Source organism: Wasmannia auropunctata, unplaced genomic scaffold, assembly GCF_000956235.1.
Source record: "Wasmannia auropunctata unplaced genomic scaffold, wasmannia.A_1.0 LD335828.1, whole genome shotgun sequence".
Taxonomy (NCBI): domain Eukaryota; kingdom Metazoa; phylum Arthropoda; class Insecta; order Hymenoptera; family Formicidae; genus Wasmannia; species Wasmannia auropunctata.
Window position 1 is genome coordinate 2,821,153 of NW_012027062.1, and position 19,977 is coordinate 2,841,129.

Consider the following 19,977-nt stretch of genomic DNA (forward strand, 5'->3'; position numbering starts at 1 on the left):
TCGCTCAAATGCCGGATATTATCGAGGAGCTGAGACGGATATCGAGACGATTGCGCCGAGCGCACCAATTATTCATCGGCGAAATTCGCCGGTTGTTTTTTTTTTTGCGCAATAATGTAAATGTAAATAATGTAAATAATGCGCGATGCAGTACGTCTATGCATCATGATAAAACATTACAAATGAATATCGATAACGGCGCCTGTTTGTTTTTGAATACCGGCGAATTTATAATGGAACATGGCATTATTTACGAATGATAACAAAACAAGCTCCGAGCAAGTGAACCGTATCCTGATTACAATACTTCTTTCTTAAGCGGCTCGTATACGAGTATCTTTCGTGTAAAAAAAAAAAAAGACGAGTTTCTTCTGATGCTGACATCTATACGAGACATTCCTCCGTCCTACGTGGTTATATATATCATGATATTACACGCCGCGTAACATTAGCTCGCATACTTTATGTATCGGTTTGGGAAGAGCACTTTAATCCACGGTAATGGCGCGGCTCGCTGTCCGCGGGCGGCGCAAATGCACGGTGAGCATAAAAAGAAACGCGAAAGAGAAAACGGACGATTAGAATACGTGTGTGCGCGGGCGGAATAGCGCGAAATTAGAGGTAGCGCGATAGCGCTTTGAATTTTGCAATCTCCGGCTTTTGCGAGCGCCGACGCCGCGCCGGTGAGTTTCGCGAAATAACGCGCCGATATGAAATACAAAATACTGGCGAAATTACCGGGCGTATACTCTCTCCCTCTCTCTCTTTCTCTCTCTTTCCCGGGCACTGGCTCACCGGCTGGCAGTGTTTGCTATGAAAAAGCATGGCGCGACGGGCGATGCTCATCGAATAGCGTATCGAGAGATTTGTAACACAATAAATACTTCCGAGATTATATGTACCGCGAAACGCACTGCGCTTCTACCCTTTGTTCATTCGCTCGCTCTCCGTTGTATCCCGAAAAAAAAGGAAGAAAAAAAATACGTGGTTCGCAAAAAAGCTATTGGAAGGGTTGCTCACAACAGCACCGTGCACAAAAGCGCTAATGAGCGGTGCAAGTTGCGTTTACGTCGATCACAAAAAATGCGTCGAAAGTCCATGGCAATCGATTCACGGTTCCATTGACGGAATTGCATTTTCTACTTTCACGAGAAATATTATATCGTACATATAATCGCTAGAGTCTCTTCACACAGGTCAATGCGTCAGCGCGTGTATCTTTCTCAATTTTTTAATATTTCTACAAGAAAATAGTCTCAACGTCAAATTTAATTAGCATATTAATTGAAATTTTATATTCAGGTAAAAAAAGAGTTTTGTGTATAAATTACAATATATATAGAGATAACTATGTATCGCTATACAATAGAATGTTTTACAATATTTATTTTAGAGTATTAATTTTTTTCAACGAGCATCTTGCGATCAAATATCAATATAATATTGAATTCATATTACTGATTTCACGTTTATATGCAAATATCAGACTGAACGTTTGGCGTTTGGTCAAATGACGCATAGCGTCTGCCAGTTCATAAATTTTCGTATAATTCTATGACATATCATTTATCAGTTTCCAAGTCGAAGTCGAACAGCGAAGTCGAATTTACCGTTGAAGTCACGCCGCTTTCTGACACGCGATTAATCCATCGAACGTAGCCCATTTGTATGCCCGAGCGAAAATGGGTTCGCCGAGAGTGATAAAAACGGCGGAATTACTCTCGCGGCGAAATTACTCGCGTGGAATTCGCAGTATCTGCTTAATGGTTTCATGCAAAAATGCGCCTCTGCAAAAGGGGGGTTTGCACCTGGAATCCCTTTTGAATTTGACGTGATCAGCGATCACATCTACTTGCTCGTTTTATAAGATTATTTTGGAAGGCACGTACGTTGCGCGAGATCGATTGCGCTAAGTCGCTCGGCAGCTTGACACGCGAAGTCGATGAATATTTCCGGTCAAGCCCGGGCGAGCAAGCATGCGCTATAAAACCATGCGTAAACTTGTTGTCGGATCGTACTATTTGGCAGTATGGCGTAAAGCCCGAGATGAAATTTCATCGTGTATCACGTAGGAAGGGTGAGGCCAGGAGCAGAGTCTGCTAGCCAGACGGCGATCGATCGTACCTCGCGGAGATGGAGAGTGGACGTAGGACGAGTAATACGACGAGTTATTAAATTGCCAGGGTCATTAACTTAAATGTCATAATCACATTGTATCGCGTCGGTAATAAAACAGAAAAACTGGGAAAAACTAGCACCTAATCAAACACATCTTTTTCACCATAACTGTTAACTGTTGTACCGCCCATTACAGACCTCGAAACTCTTATTGTAGCTCGTAAGTCAAAATAATTGCAAGTCTTTCGCATCGATGTTGCCATTACTATTATCATTATTTACCATTTACGTCACACCCCAAACGCTTTGGATATTATCACAGACGATTTAATTTAACTTAATTTAGCATCGTTACGGTGATTTGACTCTTTACAAACAAATGTAACGTTAAAACAGAGATATTACAATAATTCAAAAGCCAACGATGTAATAAGGGCAAAAGCATTGCCGCTAACAATAGTGTTAGAATATTACTTGGTTAAACGCGAAAATAAATAAAAACGCGGGAACGTTAATGACTTTCATTAGGATCTGCTAGAATGAGTCTCGCGGAACTTTTTAACGACGAGCTTTAAAACGCTAGGGCGCGTGTTTCCGTCACATCCGTGTCTATGGCATCTCATGCGTATGCGTAATGTAATGAAGAGAAGCGTTGAAACACGTCTCTGACAAACATGGGATCAGGTATAGGTTGACAGTAAAGGATTATCTTCATATACTGTTCCTTGTTCTATCTGCTGTCCTTTACCCCTCCCTCCCTCTCTCTCTCTCTTCCCTCCTCGGTTTCTTCCTTCTTTAATTTCTTTCTCGCAATAATTATTATAATGATTTTCGATAAAATTCGCAGCATTTTAGGTATCATGAATCTATGTATCATGAATTTTTATATCATATCGCATATTGTATCATATCCTATTGTTTACTACTTAATTATCATTTCACATAATTTGTGACATAAAACAAATACATATCTATACATATATGTACACGCACATCTGCGTATTTTTTCTTTTTACTTCTTACGGATGATTATTTGTAATTGATCGAAACGGTCTTAGGACACGTAAAAATGTTTTTGTTTTTACTGCTCCGCTTTTACTTTTCACTACCACGTACTGTCTTCCTCACCATCGATAAAATCGCGACTTTTGGTCTTACGTCTGTCTGATGACATACCATTATCCTCGCCCGACGGGGAGACTAAAGCCAGAATCGATCGTCGCGGCGTCAGCAGTCGATCACGAAGGAAATCCAAATCTCCGTGCCGCTGCAATTCGATGACACTTGGCCGATTGGTTCTTCGTGAGTCGTTGTGATTCTCTCGAGAACGCCCCATCGAATCGTCGTCGTAAATGACTCCGGCGCATTATTATATTATCCTCAATCGTTGGCGCGCCGTTCGCTCGCTCCCCTTTTACTTTCTACCGTGAAGATTGTCTCAAAGGAGCTCCACGTAAGGTAAATATAATTTTCCTTCGCGGCCCTCTATTTTTCCGTCCCTTTTTTCCCGGGCGGCCGGTACTTACCTCGAACCACCCCTCGCCAACGGCCTCTCGCGTTCCAGGAAGGATGATTGCGATGAGCAGTCAAGCGGACGAAGTCAGACTCGAGCGATTTAACATTGTTTTAACATCGATACGATACCGTGGTCGCGGGAATCCGCTTACCCGCTGGCACTGTAAACCGTATCAATTCAATTTCATGCGAACTCTTTCGAGAACACTTCGTTCACCGCCCCAGTACCCTTCAGACGTTTATCTTGGCCGTAGATGCTACCCGCGTTTTTCTATTTCGAGATCTCGGCTCGTGTTTGTACTAATGTAATGCAAGTAGTATGATTGTGCTATAATCGCAAATATATTCCTTCAATTGTCAATTAAATTTTATCACAAGTACAGATGTACATATATTAATGTTTACTATTTTAACGAACCATGTTAAATAAATGTTACATTTTAATTAATGTAACATTTATTTAACATGATTAATAAATTAAATTAATAAATTTGAATATTATATAATAAAAATATGTTAAGTATACTAGCGTATTTGTATAAAAAAAATATGAACAGACTCTCCTGTATCAATAAAAAATCACATTGCTCAATGTTAAACAGGATAAATAAGGCGTAAGTGAGGCGTGCAAATTTCATATCTATAATATAATGAAAAAATATATTTGATTACGTTCAAAATATACGTATTATAATAGAACGAGGACGGCTTTGATTTAATACTTTTATCAAATCCGTCACGCACCGCTGCATACCGGTCTTTGGTGTCAGGCTGCGTCCGCAGTTTCTCTTCTTATTAACACGTGAGCGCTTTGATTTATACGCCGCCGAGCAGTCAGGTGGACGGTGTCCACGCTCGATCGATTTTAACGTCGTTTCGCCGACGGTGCCGGCGCGCTGATCACCGCACCGGGGGGGATAAATCCACGACGCTCGAAGGGACAGCGGGGCCCTTTTTTAGTCGCGCTTTACGGCGCGAGCCAAAGGGCCGTGAAGGGCTTCCCGTTTCCCCGAGAGACCGTTTGATCTGCTACAGCGGATAATTCGCCCGCCGACGCGTTTCACGTCACGCGAGGTGCGAGGCGCGCGCGCGCTTTGTCGCCACCGCATGAGCGGCCTTTTTACACGCCCGTCGTCGGCGCTCCGTCGGACGATTCACGTTTCGCGACGCGGGAACGAACGAATGCGGGAATACAAAGGACGGAACTTGGCGCGCGAATGGAAGAAAGTGACGAAAAACGGGTGAATTTAACCCTACCGTACCGCGCGACGGGATTAAAACGACCCCTCGTTCGTACGCACTCGGCTGCCACTTCCGTTGAATTAACCAGTCGAAATCTGCGCATTGTGAGAATTCTAAAGTTTCCATCGCCCGTTCCAATTTGACTTTTTAACGAACGCAAGGATGATCGTTTTTCGCTTAGATTTAAAAAGCGTATATCAATCTCTCCCCCTTTTTTTTATGACAAATTACATTTGCTAAAAATTAATACATGACGTCTATTATATCTTGGTAGAGTTTTCTTTATTTTTATTATCGACTACTTTTAATACGCATGCTGTCGTTAGATAATTTCGTTGTCAGAGATTACAAAATCGCGCGTAGAAACTACTTTATCCTGACCAAGTTTTCTGCCGTTACTGATGGCGGAAGCAAGTTGTTCATTCATGTTCTCGTTTGCGCTCGCTCGCTCGCTTGATCTCGATCCGGCTTTGGATGGCACACACGTTCATATGTATAATACACGATCCATATGCTTCCGCCGAAATACGCAAGAAGCATAATTCGTCCGGTGTGCCTTGTTAAGCCACTTCGCCACCACCGACGAAGTTACGTCGTTTTGCGAAACGTACCTACATACCGTATAAGCTTGCAGGACACATTCGACGATAATGAAGAGCGATCGCGGCGATATATCAACCGCGATTACGGTCTTATATCCGACGCACGAAAACGGATGAGACAAGGTGATCCACTTATTCCGCAAGTAGGCGCGAGGATGAGTGAAATCACATGTCACGTTGTCTCTTAACATCAAATTTCTTTCCGTCCTCAATTACCTCGCTTAAATTATTATATAGAAAAATTGAAAGTCACGACTTGTACAAGGAAACAGAAGGCAACCTTTGCGTGAAATAAGAAATCGGTATGGTCAGAATAGAAGAAGTACTTGTAAGGTCAGGAAATATTGAATAAAATTTTACACTATTTTTATAAGACAATTCCACGTTAAAAAATTGTAAGAAAACAAAAATATATTTAACACTCTTTCGTAAATGTTAGCGTGATTCTTTTTTTTATAGTTTATTCATATCAATTTCTTATAGTCATACGAATTTATTAATACCACGCTTTAATAAGGTTTCTGCAAAAATTATCAATTAGCTTCAAACGCTATCAGTGTGCATTATATTATAAATTGTGTTATTAACATGACTAATTAAAAATGATTCACCGCACTGCATTTTGATAAATAATGTTTTACATTCTGTAAATGACGTATATATGCAAGTTATAATACATTATAAAATTATTACAAAAAACCCGGAATCGCCTAAATACGGTAATTTCACAGTCAAAGTATTCAGATAAATCATGTTAAAGATTATTGTGTAAAATTACTATAATAAGCACTTGCATCAATGGAATAGATGCGGTAATCTGTTTTTTCTATTTGCCTTCTTTAAAAAACATACATGTATTAGGTGATAGAATAATTGTATAATTTGCGGGAAAATATAAATTCTGCAATGAGATTATAAATTATTCAACAGTGCAATAGATGCTGCGTGTGGAACGTTAGTATTTAGTATTATAAAAGATGTAATTGTGTAGTTTACCTATTCTAGCGTAAAGTAGTAAATACTAAATCTTTGTTTTTTTATTTACCGATTATTTTATGCAGTAAAATGGAATGGCATTAATTTTACAAAGGAATGTATAATAATACATTGCATATTCGTAATTTTTAATGGGTCCGCGGCTACTGTAATTAAACTTTTGCAATTAGTGAAGACTGTCGCATTATCTAATTAATTTTTTATGTCATAGTGAATTTATAATAATATTTCCTGGGATATGATACACACATGAAGCATTTTGCGTTCGTTTCGTTATATAATTATATGATATTTATATGAAAATTAATAATAAACAATTTTAATAAAACAATAAACATTCTAAATTGATTTTAAACGCAATGCAATGTCATAAGGAGATATTAATATTGTACGATATTTTGTGTCTTGTTGGAAAATATTTTTACGCCGTATATACAGCTCACGGGATAACCTTTTCGAGCGTACACTTATGCACACAAGTCGCGTACGCAGCTGCAATTTAATAATAATACCCTCCTGAAAAAGCATATAATTTTTTAGTTTCGCGAAGCAGTGCCATTAGCAAAAACATTTTGCCACATGCCAAAATATGTATTCTCTCTAACATGTTCTTTCCGGAGAATTCCATTTTACTTCCTCTTCCCTCGATGTTCCTCATTGTTCTTTTTTTCCTTTTTTTTCTTTTTTGGTCTTTACTTTATTTGAAACGCGAACTTTTCCTCTAGCGTGCACTTTTTCAAGTGCGCTGCGAGACGACAGAAAGCTCGAACGAGGAACAAAAATCGTGCACTAGAACTTAGAATCTCATTTGCAATTGAATAATGTGAAAAATAATTCCGCGGCTGAACTGACTGGACGGATGCACGATTTCGATTTACGTAATCGTAAATTGGAGATGATCGCACGCACACGTGTTTCTATATTTGTTAATTTCCATCGGCCTGTTCCCGACTTTGATTCGCAAGGTCACAGGTGGAGCAGTTCCTTCCGCGCTTGTTGGACGAGCGCGAAATAATCGCGCGGCGCGCATTAACTCGGTACACACACACACACACACACATACACACACACACGCGCGCGCGCGCGGCGTTATCGATTGGCGAAGATCGCCGCGCGCGACGGCCAAAGCGGTCGCCATTACCGGGATTGCGGGCGTCGCATTAGGTAAGATCCAGCCTGTACACATTCTCATTCGGATAATGCACCGCTAAGTGGATGCCCCGTATGTGTTGCGACTCGTGGCCTATCAATCTTGATCTCAGCTTATACGAGGGGCCATACCCCGCGATACAACGCACACTATGGAAGGATCGCTCTGCTTTCTCTCTCTCTCCCATGTACCTATGTATAGATGTATGTACCTGCCAGTTATGTATGTGTGAGTATGTATATATGTGTGGAACGGAGCACTGATACACACGAGTACCACTAATGCACACACTTGGGCTGAATGTACACCCTGACAAGTACCGTGAGTACGTGTGGATATACATCAGTAGGTATGTACGTATAGAACACACAGCCCAGGGTCAAGTCATACTGATGGCTCATAAGATCAGGGTATATGGAATGTACGGGGTCAACGGACAACATTTGCACCCATACCTCTCCTTGCTCGATCTCCTAATACTCACCCTCATTATGCTTATTACGATTACACGCTAATTCGCAATCACACAGTTTCGCTTAAAATACGAAGTATACATTTTATTTCTTTCTCTTCTGTCGTCCTGTAACTCTTCTACATCTTTTCATGTTTAGAGATGACAGACTCAAATGGTCCAATTAAGCAAGGACATTAGAGACGCTGAACTATTAATGAAAAAACAATAGGTGGGAAAATTATATAAATTTTATTTTACTTATTTACTATATAAAATACTTTACTATACAATTATTATACATATATACTATAAAGTTATAAGATGTATTTTAAAAACAGTTATGAATAAGATAATTATTGTAGAATAACTTTTACGATATTTACTATACGCTTGTTTATCTTTTTATATTAAACTTATAGTTCGGCGTTATGAAGACAAAAGTCAGTATTATCAATAATATCAATGTGTATTTTTATCCTCCTTTGCACAGAGATATGGAACAATTATATTGATCCTGAAATATTAAATCTAATCACGCTCAAATCCGCACTTGTGTACTCGGAACACACATGTTCAGACTAATACATCACGCGAGAGAGTATCGGGCGGATAAACAGTTATACGTGCATATAGGCAAATGCATTTCCACGTAATTGTAAATATATGTATACGTATGTGAGGGATACACATGTGCGGAGAATACGTTTGAGAGAAATGCCAACAAACGTGTGTAAGATATGTCGTCCTACGTACACGTCCTACCGATGTTTCGCCGTATATACCGAGGCTGACGAGCCATCATCAGCGGTGGCCAAGATGGTCATACGAGAGGATCACTTGGTTTTACGACGAGAGGACCGATTTCAGGGAACGTTATATTTTATATCGGACGCAAGTTCGGCGGATTGCTGCATAAGGATAGACTGACTGACAAATTTATAAGCCACACTTCGTCGTCAGCACTAAAATCTCTTCAATCTTTTACAAGAACAAAATGGACAGTTTACCGAAACATTTCACATGCGTTAAGCTGGATATATTTTGAGAGTTTGAGTAATATTTTGTAATAGACAATATTTGAATATCTAAATAATCTAAATTCTAAATATCGAAATAATTATATATATATATATGTATATATATATATATATACATATGTCGATATTCAAAATTATACACTCGTGTGATGAAATAAAAATGGGGAACTTATGGTCACATTGAATAATGGAGAGTTATTTTATTTTGTTATTTTTTTTTACTTATGCAGCACAAATGTCAAGCAACGCGCAACGAGAGATATTTGTCAATATTTAAAGTAGTAAACTTTAAGATTGGATTAAGGAGTGAGGCCACAGTGAATTCGCGTTGCAAATGTATTTTTAATGAGAACTTAACTTGTACGATCGAACATACGAATCTCGTCGTATACGATATCGTTACTAAACGATTCTCTTTGCGGAGTTGGAGCTTTACGATCAAACAAGATCAATGATTTTCCCTCGCGTCGTTTCTCCCTAGTGCTTTCACCAGTTCCAAATGCGATTTGACGCCATTATCGATGTTGCGATTTTGTGACTTTATGTAAAACACATAGAATAAATGATTAAATGGAAAAAGCTTTTCTCGAGATAAAAATATAATGAAAGAAAAAGACTACTTCGAATACTTCAATTCTAAATGCCGTTTTAAATGCGTAAATATTTATGATAATTATAAGCATATTAAAAACATATATGAACATTGAATGCACATAACAACAAGAAAAAGTTAAATTAAATTAAATAAAATAGTATATATTAATGAAATAAGTATAAGTATTGTACTAATGTTAATTAAAATTCGCAAAAACGACAAAGGCAATTATACTTTTATTATTTTACATGTTAATTTTATCATAGAATTTTATTGTAGATTTACTATAATATTATCTAATTTTACTTTGTAGTTTTTACAACATTATCTACTATATATCAATATAAATATATAAGCAGAATATAAGAAAATAAATTCTTCAAATTTTATTTATAAGAATATAAATTAGCTGTATATAAAAATATAAATTAACATATCGATAAAAATCTTAAGTGAAGTTAAAATTTTCTTTCTCATTTTGAATTACTTTTTGCAGTTTACTACTTCTATAAATTTTATTTTCAAAATATTGAATTTGCAAATAGAATTTGCTATTTGTTTTCGATATTAAGATTTTTCTATATTAATATGTGTACTATATCTTAACGCTGACTAATTATCCATCTGACTAAAAGTGTAGATTAATTATTATGATAGTACGTATCATAAGAATGTAAACCGAAGTATCACATAATTTAACAGGAACAGTATCTTTTCATAATTGACCCTCAATGTTAATATTGATAGAATTAAATCAAGTTTTTCGTTTCAGATATGCGTTTTAAATGTGGATTTAACGATCTTTGGATTGTATAATGCCACGCCTGTTTACATTTTTTATTGTATAGCTTGTCGACATACGTCACTCTTTATCCCGCAATTCCAATTGTATCTGTTCCAAGCTTTTGCCTTCCGTCTCGGGCACAAATAGGTAAGTTAATACCCATACAAGAAATGTTATCGCGGTGAACGTCCATAATGGTGCGAACGTGCCGTATAACTCTTGCATGACCTACAAACATAGTACAATTCCTGCTATTACATTTCATTTTATATAACATATTAAGTAATCGAAAAAAGTCATTTAAATTTGAAAAAATTATTTTACATAAATCATTCACTGTTTATCAATACATTTGAATAAAGCTATTTACGAATGGGTGATACGTTATTAAAATTGCATCTAGTTTTAGAAAATAATTCTTATGCAGATCTTTTTAATAGGCAATAAGATACTGATCGCTCATTAAAGTCACGTAATTTGCATATTTATACAGGTAATAATATATTTCTTAACATTATTAGAGATTCCTTTTTGGCCGTCAAGACTATTAACCGATGTTATATCATATCGCGTTGTATAATACTATTACGAAGCAAAGAATCCTTTTTGGTTAAACCTCTTAACTGATCGTTGCTGTCGATAATCCGCTTACCGTCGCTCTCGTCCGCGAAAACAAAATCGATTCTTACACAGACGTCAACGTACCTGATAAAACTTCACAATGGCGGTGGTGCTTATAGCGTAGTAGAGAGCATTGAGCACCGCGGCGGGTACTTTGACCTCGACGCCGAAGATCTCGCCGATATATGCCAGCGGTATCGGATTAAGGCCGAATCCGAAGCCGAGCACGTAAATCACGACGAAGACCGTGGGCACCCACTTGAATCGGGAGACGTCGTAGCCGTCGGACTGCAGCTCGAAGAAAATGGCTATCGTCGCCAGCGATACCACGCAAATCGGTGCGGCAATTAGCAGCAGCAATCTCTTGCCCGTGAAACGCACAATCGACACGCACGTGCCGCCGGCCAGGACGATGGCGACGCCCGTCAGGATGATGCTGGTGTTCGTCGAGATCTCGAAACCGGCCTCTTTGTATATGTACGACTGATACGCGAGTATCGGCGCTGCGCCCGTCATTGTTAGCCCGCTCAATAGTATCAGAGCGATTCGAAAGGCTCTCCTGTTATGCGCCTTAGTGACGGTCTCCTTAAACATCTCCCCGAGAGTCAACTTGCTGCACTTGTCCTCGGTCTCCACGATTCTTTTGATCTCCTCGAGTTCCTCGTCCACGTTCTCCTTACCCAAGGCCCACTTAAGGGTCCTTTCCGCGGGTTCCAGTCTATTCTTCCGCGTAAGGAACACTGAGCTCTCGGGTAGCCATATGAAGGTCAGTAGAAATAGCACTGGCGCACACACGCTTATCATCGCCATCTCGAATCGAGTGATCCACAGGCCGATCGCGTAGATGAGCAGCATCCCGATGTTGAGTAGAACAGCCATTAAAGTACCTGAAGGCCTTGCCTTGTTTAATGATGCCTTTTAAGAATTCTAATTATTCACGATCAATATCATCCAAGTGACAACGATTGTAAAATATGACCGTCAGCAGTAACTATTGAGTATAAAATCACAGGTTTGTAATTAAAAAAAAAAATACAAACTAGAGATAAATTTGTAAATTAAAAAAAAAATACAAACTAGATATAAATTTGTAAATTAAAAAAAGAAAATACAAACTAGAGATGCCGTTAACAATATCATCTGCGATCGACGCATATAAAATATTAGCGAATAAATATCTAACATTTATATTCAAAACAATAAATATAAAAATTAACTTATGCACTGTGCATTGATGACACATTCAAAATAGCTGATGTCGCACCTAAGGGACCCCTGGTCCGCTTGCTGCTGATCTCGCCGAGATACATCGGCATTACAGCGTACGTTATACCACATCCGATACCCGCGAGTATCCGTCCAACGTATATGATTGGTACAGATGTGGACAGCCCGATGAAGATCCATGACATGATCTTCGGTATTGTAGTGACTAGCAAGGTACCCTTACGTCCGATGTTGTCCATTAGTATGAAAGGTACCAACGAGCCGATGCCAACTCCGACATACATGAGGTTAACGATCCAAGCGATCTCGTCGCTTGTCACCTTTAAAGGATCCTCGTCGTTGAACTTCGGTATGGTCGGCGTGCTCCATCCCTCATGGAGGCCGCAATCAATGATCAAAATACTGCCTGGGAAGCGATCACACGTAAGAATTTTCCACTGGTCGTTCGCGAGAGATTAAATCCAGACGTCGGCGCGATCCCATTTGAATACTTACATACGAATCCAATTAACGTTTGCCGCAATATGCCGCGGTCCATTGTGCCGAACGATGTCCCTCTTGCTTAATTATCGTTTTTATTGGATTTGTTCTACGGATTAGACGAGAAGTAGTTGCTACGAAAGTAGCACGCGCACGAAGAATACGTATCATAATTATAATTAAAATTTCTGCCAACCAGTACTTTTCCACTTTTTCCCTTGATTTACAATTAATTACCAATCACAAATACTTATCTGTTTTATAAATGCATATTATTGTCGCAATAGTCAATGCAAATGATGATCTATAGACTTTGCTTTTGAGATTTGCTTAAATGAATTACTACATAGGAATTGTTATCAGCCCAAAAAGCGATTAAAGTTTACTTCATCCGGCTTGTATACATGCCCCGGTTTGAAGCTTGAACGCTAAAATGGCACGAAGATGCAGAGGATTGAAAATGCGAAATTCCATCTTTGCTAATTATCGCGATCGCGGAGGCGCGCGCGCGGCTGATCCTCCTAATCTGGCGACACGGCCGACCTCTGAGCCAAACGGAGATAACGGAGATAAAGCCAACAAGGGTACTAACTAGATTCCGCGCCACATATCTCCGGACTGAGGGTGGCGATACGGTCACACGTGTAAACGGCTACGTCTGCACGCATGACCGCTGCCCGCCGCGGTCGGAGAGTACTTGCTCTTGCTTTGTGGCACGCGATGCGATGCCTCCCAAAGCGACAGTTTATGGCCGGCCATACAATACACCTATTAAGAGACGGAGACCGAATCGGGCGCGTTCCTTAACATGAATTTATTGCCGTGAAATTCATATACACTTTGACGATTCGCTGTTCAAAACAGAATATCAGTCTGAGTGCACCAACGAATAATTGGTTAAGAGGAAGCTTAGTTAGCTCGACTACTAATTATGAAAAATATATGTATACATGTACATTTCTCATAAAAGGTACAACGATTACTGTTAATTTCGATAATCGACAATTGGTTATTATAATTTATAATTAACTGTAATAACGATAAAATTTTTAGTGTCATATATCTAAACATTTATAAAAAAAGATGGATCTGATTTTACGTGAATATAAAAATAATCGATACATCGATAAACTGAAAAAAATTATCTATTTTTAAAGAGTTTTACTGATTTCATTTATTTAAGATTATTTTGATCATCAAACATGGCAAGTCGAATAGAATAAGGTATGTACTAGGCGATTTGTACTATTGCACCTTTATTAGATTAGGTACATCAACGATTGATGTATCTAATCTAATAAAGGTACAAACCGTACATATCTTATTCTATTCGACTTGCCATGTTTGATGATCAAAATAATCTTAAATGAAATAATCTTAAATGAAATGGAATTTTACAATTCCAAATTGTAAAAACACTTCACTAACAAAGCTATTTACATTCGGAAGTTCAACCGCGAATACTTCTGCAAATATTCGAATTGCTTTTTTTTTCTTAGTCATTATATTATGTTTATAGTTCAATTTCCATCATTTTCTTAAGTTAATCGTTTGTCATTCATGTCTTCTATTCTTTGTCTTCTATTCTTTCTGCATATATTTGATTTAAAGCAATCGCTTCCGGCGACACGTGTTAGAAAAGATTTGTGTCATCATGTTCATAAAATTTGCAATTACAATAGCGTTCATAACAATTAAAATGATTACTGTAACAATTAAATGGCACTGTATTTTCTTTGACTGTAAGACATCCTATGATATTCTATAAAATAATTCGTCCCTCTTCGTTTCATAACGATTAGAGAAAACGGCTAAACACGTACTTTGAACGTACAACGTTGCGCAATATGCAACTGGCGCATAACGATAATTATGAAGATTTATTGCTTTAATAATGCACGGATTGTAACTGCGATAATTACATGTTCTTTTTTTCCTCTTGCGATGGTATTCGATTATAGATGTAGAACGAATCAGTAATCTTTCGTAAGAGTAGAAAATAGAAAGGGCCTTAAACGAACTGGCTGGAATACACTAAATATTTAACTTGATTTAGCAACTAAGCAATATTTAGAATCTTCTCTGAGTCTCCCGTCTGGTTCTGGAACCTGGTTCTCTCCAGCTTAAACAGAAACCTTCAATAAAACCGGTCAAATTCTCAAAACCAGTTAGTTTGCGTCCTTTTGTATTGCTCAAACAGGTTGCCGAAACGACCGGAACACGGCCGAGTTGCATCGACGGTTTATACCGAGACGGGATTTCCCGTCGTCCAGCCACTTATCAACACCGAGGTGCAAGAAGAAAGGCCCACGGTTACTACCCCAAGGTCGTCACGTCCGGAGGTGCACGATATTTCATCTTAACCGCGTAGTCGATGAACGGTTAATCGCAGCCTCCCAAATCGGGAGACTCACTGGCTCTTGAGTTATAATATATGTATATTTATTTCTGTTAAACATTTGTTATTTTTCATTAATATGAATAATAACCGATTCAGTAAGCAAAGCTTATTAATTATAGGTTATAAATAAAGGCATTGTTATTCAGAAACTAATTTCACATGTACGTTTTTAATTTAGTTTTTATATTATGTTAAAATCGGTGAATTGAAAACATATTTTTAATTTGAAGATAACAAAAATATTTATAATATTTATAAAATTGAAGAAGCAAATGATAGCCTTCTACATTCTCATTAAGAAAACATATTCGAAAGATTTATGAAACAATTAATCCCGAATTTTCGGGATATCTAAAAATAGCAATCGATATATGATCGAATTATTGTATTTCCTTTAAATTGATAATATAAAGTAATCGGCTTTCCATTGTGCTAATTAAGCTATTGCTCTACCGCGATGTTTCATTACTCATAGCGAATATAATAAATCATTTTGCGCGTACGCGTTACGGGCATTCGCTAACATGAAACTCGAACGAACATCGACCCGATTAATTGACAGATATATACATAAGAGTCATTATGCGAACACGCATATTTTATCTCAATCACGTCGTTACACCTGATTTAACAATGACATGCCATTATCACGCGAGGATTTAATTCGCCTTGATCAGCGAGCTGTTACTTAATCATGGAAGGTAGTTAAATGCAATCGGGAATTACTCAATCATGCCATTTGATGGATATTGAATGGATGATGATATGAATTACATTTTTTGAGTGTGGTTTCAGATAAGGGAATTACAATAGCATAAACCTTAATATTATTACCTGTGTTGTTTATTTCCGTGTTTGAATCTTTAATGCTAATTCTCTTACATTAATCTAGTTCTGCAGATTTTCTTAAGTCTGATTGTCTGGCGGTTAGTACTTATGATAATTTCTATTTTAATAGCCGCATTCGAATTAACGCACTGCGAACACGTATATGCATATGAATAATACATACATTATTAAATCGCTGCATCGTCTTTCAAAGATGGAATTCTGAAGTTAAAATAAATTTCCGTGTCACAGAGAAATTTTTCTTTCCTTTTTAATACTACTCCTAACTTGCGTCTATGTCCAACTATTTCACAATGACACTGATGACAGAAGTTTTTGGAAAGCTTTTTTATAATTGTGATCCTCTAAGTGATATATTTCATGGTTGATTTAATTTTGGATTTATCGTCTAATTGCCTTCAAATACACGAAGCTCGCCGCGAAAGTGTACTCGCAGAAATAATTATATCGAGAGTTCACCTTGATAAAGCACCTGTCACTACCACGATAGTCGAGAATGAGATGCCGAGATCTCGACGCGCGTTGGCGACAACGACGCCGTTGTCATTCTGAAAGACGCCGGAAAGGAAACTGAGCCTGACTCTGATACGCAGGCACGTCACTGCGATTTTAATCGAATCCCCTCCCGTCCCGGACGAGGAACGACAACGCGGCCTGTAACCGCTAATTACTTTCCCGCGCTATTTCTCGCGCGCGCAAGGCTTTTTCCGCGTAGTTTTTCATATCAGTTCTTCTGTTCTACCAGTTAACCGCCTTTTAGTGCCAGGCGTGCGGAACTGTGGATATCACGTATCACGTATTTTGAAAATTGCTCCGTTTGACGGGTCGCGATTTTTTTCCCACTACTTCGGCAGGCGGGCGTGACGGTGTGCGTGTCAAATGACAGGTACGCCTGGGAAAACTGATATGCTAGCTATTAATTCGTTGTTATTGACTAGGTGCTAGGTTTAACTTCAGGATAAACGCAGTAACACGTATGTTTCCGCTTCCACGTGCAAACATTTGCTAATTGAAAGCGAGAACGCAATCTATAAACGTTTATTCTATGTCTATATCATGTTTATTCAATGCCTTATCTGAGCGAATACCAAGCGAGGAATGCAAATTGCATAGTTTTATTCCTGTCATTATGTTACTCGATGATTTTCGCTGTTTAAATCTAGGAAATGTTAAGAAGGACAGACGTGAATGGAATTACGAAATTATTTCTCGAAGGTAAAAAAATTATTCACATTGAATTTTAACCTCGGGAAATAAAAACGTGAGCCTTGCTCGGGAAAAAGTCATTTCCATCCTTGAGCAACGTCGTGGCAAGCCGCGGCTTAATTTCATTTTTCATATTTAATGTGGATAACATTGAAGTGCCAAGCGTTTCTAATACATATCACCAAGTATATAAGTTTCCTGCTTCTAAAAATTCCAGAAATAACCGTAAAAGATATTTCAAAATCAGTCAGCATTATACTTCTGACGCAAATACCAACGGTTAATAACGTTTCAAAGGCGTTAAGACTTACAAGTCTGATTTAATATTTATACCGCGAAAGGAAAATCTAATGGAACGTAATTCGCCGAACTTTCTCTCGATCATTCGCGCAATCGGTTCTACTTGAATGCGAACGGTCGACCTGACCGACGGCGATCCATTTTACTGGCGCAACGGCGCAATCGAGGAAACATCTGACGTGTCTTAACTTCGAAATTGCATCGGTGATGTTCCACGCGGCGAGCAGCATCGCGTGTCAGATTGATTTAAGGGCGTCATTGTCGTTATACTGTGTGATCCTTATCGCATACGAGAAGTCGAGAATACTGAAGGCAATGCGCGGTTTTTTCCAAGCACGTCACATTCTTACGTGTTCATCTCGACTTGATAATTTGTCTCCCTGTGTCGTAATCCGCATAGACTCTGCATATTAAAACTCTTACGCATTTCAACCAGATGATGTCAATTACACGTGACGTGTCTGTATATATTAAAAAGCAATGTTGTGCTATTGATAGACACACTTTTTACCACAAAAATCAAGATCCGACTACTTCAAGGAACAGTTGATGTCACAATAATGTAGATTAGTATGCCATTTAGCTAATGAATATTTAAGTATCTTCTACATTTCTATGAAATTTAATATTTAGATGCGAATATATAAATAACACAGGCCTGCGAAAATAAGACTTTGGAAAGTCCATTGAGAGAAGTGGTTTCTGACGTAATATTTAGCGTTGAATCCGAATCTAGCCACAGAATTTGCTTAATACGTCAGGATTTCGAGATATTCTAGCTTAAAAGTGCAAAAAAGATTGTTTTTTAATGTTTTCAGATTAATAATTTTAAAACGTGTTGATATCCGTTATTTGGCAAACAGATTCCGATTTCTCACGAAAAAATCTACGGAAATGCACATATATATATTTTTAGAAATAGTCAAATATTTATAATTGCAAGAATAAATTATATTAACAAATTCAAAATCCTGACGCTAAACAAATTCTGTGGCCAGATTCGGAATCAGCGCGAAAAAACGTCGGAAATCATTCTTATATATCTCAATGGATCAAATCTCACAGATCTGTATAATTAATAAATAGCTATCGTGAATTCTAATTCTAATTTAATTATTAATGGTACGTTTAGAAACAGTTTCATTTTTGCTAATTGTTATTTGCGGTATTATAAATAATTTAAATAATTTTTTGTTTATATTAATAAATTTAAATTCATCGAAATTATATTAAAACTATATTAAAAATTCTCTCATTAATATAAATGCAATGAGTGTTCATTAAAAGTAATAAAAACTATCATTTAAAACCCTATCTTTCATGACGTTTATCGTTCACGAAGAAAATGCAATGTATGCCATTAGAGAATCATGTCACGTTATTTAATCATTTTTTATTACATTCTATAAATGTAATTCTTTTTGCATTACTTTTTTGTGTGATATTTTACGTGATACTTTATATTTCATTATAAACTCAGGTACGCGAGGTATTATCCGCGAGCGGTACCAAGAAAGGCTGAAATAAGTAAGAAAAAATTTGCCATGAAATCCAGATGATTCTCCGAATGCTCATCGTCTTGCTGCTTTCCTCATACCCGCTTTAATCGGGAAACGGCATGGTTAAACTACGTCAGATAGCGACAACGGGGGAACAGGCGAGATGAAGTGAGGCGGGAGGTAGGAAGGAAAGAGGTCGTTCAGCGCGCGGAGACAGCACGATAGTCCCTAAAGTATATTTGCATTTGCATTCGGTAATTAAACTCCCTCCGTTTCCGCGATACTAGACTACCTCAAGCTCGTTCTTATCGGAGTTTGTCGAAGAAGAGCAATTGGTCGGCTCGAGGAATTCCAAATGGCTTTCTCGTGCCCGAGGCACGTGACCAAGTTATAACGGCCGGAAGTCAGCGAGATACAAAACTGTCTAGTGATCCGCGGTGATTAATCGTTTCGTTCAGTCAAAGTTACTCCACGTTCCATTAATTAAGTAATTAAACCGCTGTCGCTTCGCCTCCAGCATCAAGATTGACATGAGATTTCGTACGAAACAGATCGGCGAAGAGATTCTTGTTACAATTTGCGTTTAGTTACCATTCTGCTGCTGTTTCGGAGTTACGAAAGCGGAGGCGTATTCGGAAGCGTATTCGGGGGGAGGGGGGGGGATCTGATTTTAATTTCACAATGTCGACGATGTGTACAAAGTTGTTAAAAATCAGGGTATATTTCTGCTTTGAAGTATCATTATTTGATAAATTGTATTTCTTAAAATGTGTTTTTTTTAAATAGCAAGTTGTTGAGTTAATAATATAAATGAGACAGCACATGAATATTAATTGTATTTTGTTGAAATATTATGCATGCGTAAATCAGATAAAAAATAAAAGATGAGAATCTCGCTCTA

General features: G+C 38.0%; 2 protein-coding genes across 6 annotated transcripts in view; both read right to left on the minus strand.

Annotated features, from left to right (window-relative positions):
• Positions 1–19,977, minus strand: part of LOC105455968 (glutamate receptor 1) — a 208,986-nt gene that overhangs the window by 37,951 nt on the left and 151,058 nt on the right. The window lies entirely within an intron of this gene.
• LOC105455967 (facilitated trehalose transporter Tret1-like) lies at positions 10,143–18,755 on the minus strand. 3 transcript variants are annotated; one of them, XM_011699706.1, is made up of 5 exons: positions 16,531–18,755; positions 12,837–12,930; positions 12,379–12,747; positions 11,199–12,001; positions 10,143–10,721 (listed from the first exon to the last, which is right to left on the minus strand). In XM_011699706.1, exons 2-5 carry the CDS (start codon positions 12,877–12,879, stop codon positions 10,572–10,574), a joined length of 1,365 nt encoding a protein of 454 aa, XP_011698008.1. In that variant the 5' UTR covers positions 12,880–12,930; positions 16,531–18,755; the 3' UTR covers positions 10,143–10,571. The 3 variants fall into 3 exon arrangements, with proteins under 3 accessions (XP_011698008.1, XP_011698006.1, XP_011698007.1); XM_011699704.1 differs by having other exon boundaries at positions 16,235–18,755; XM_011699705.1 differs by having other exon boundaries at positions 16,057–18,755.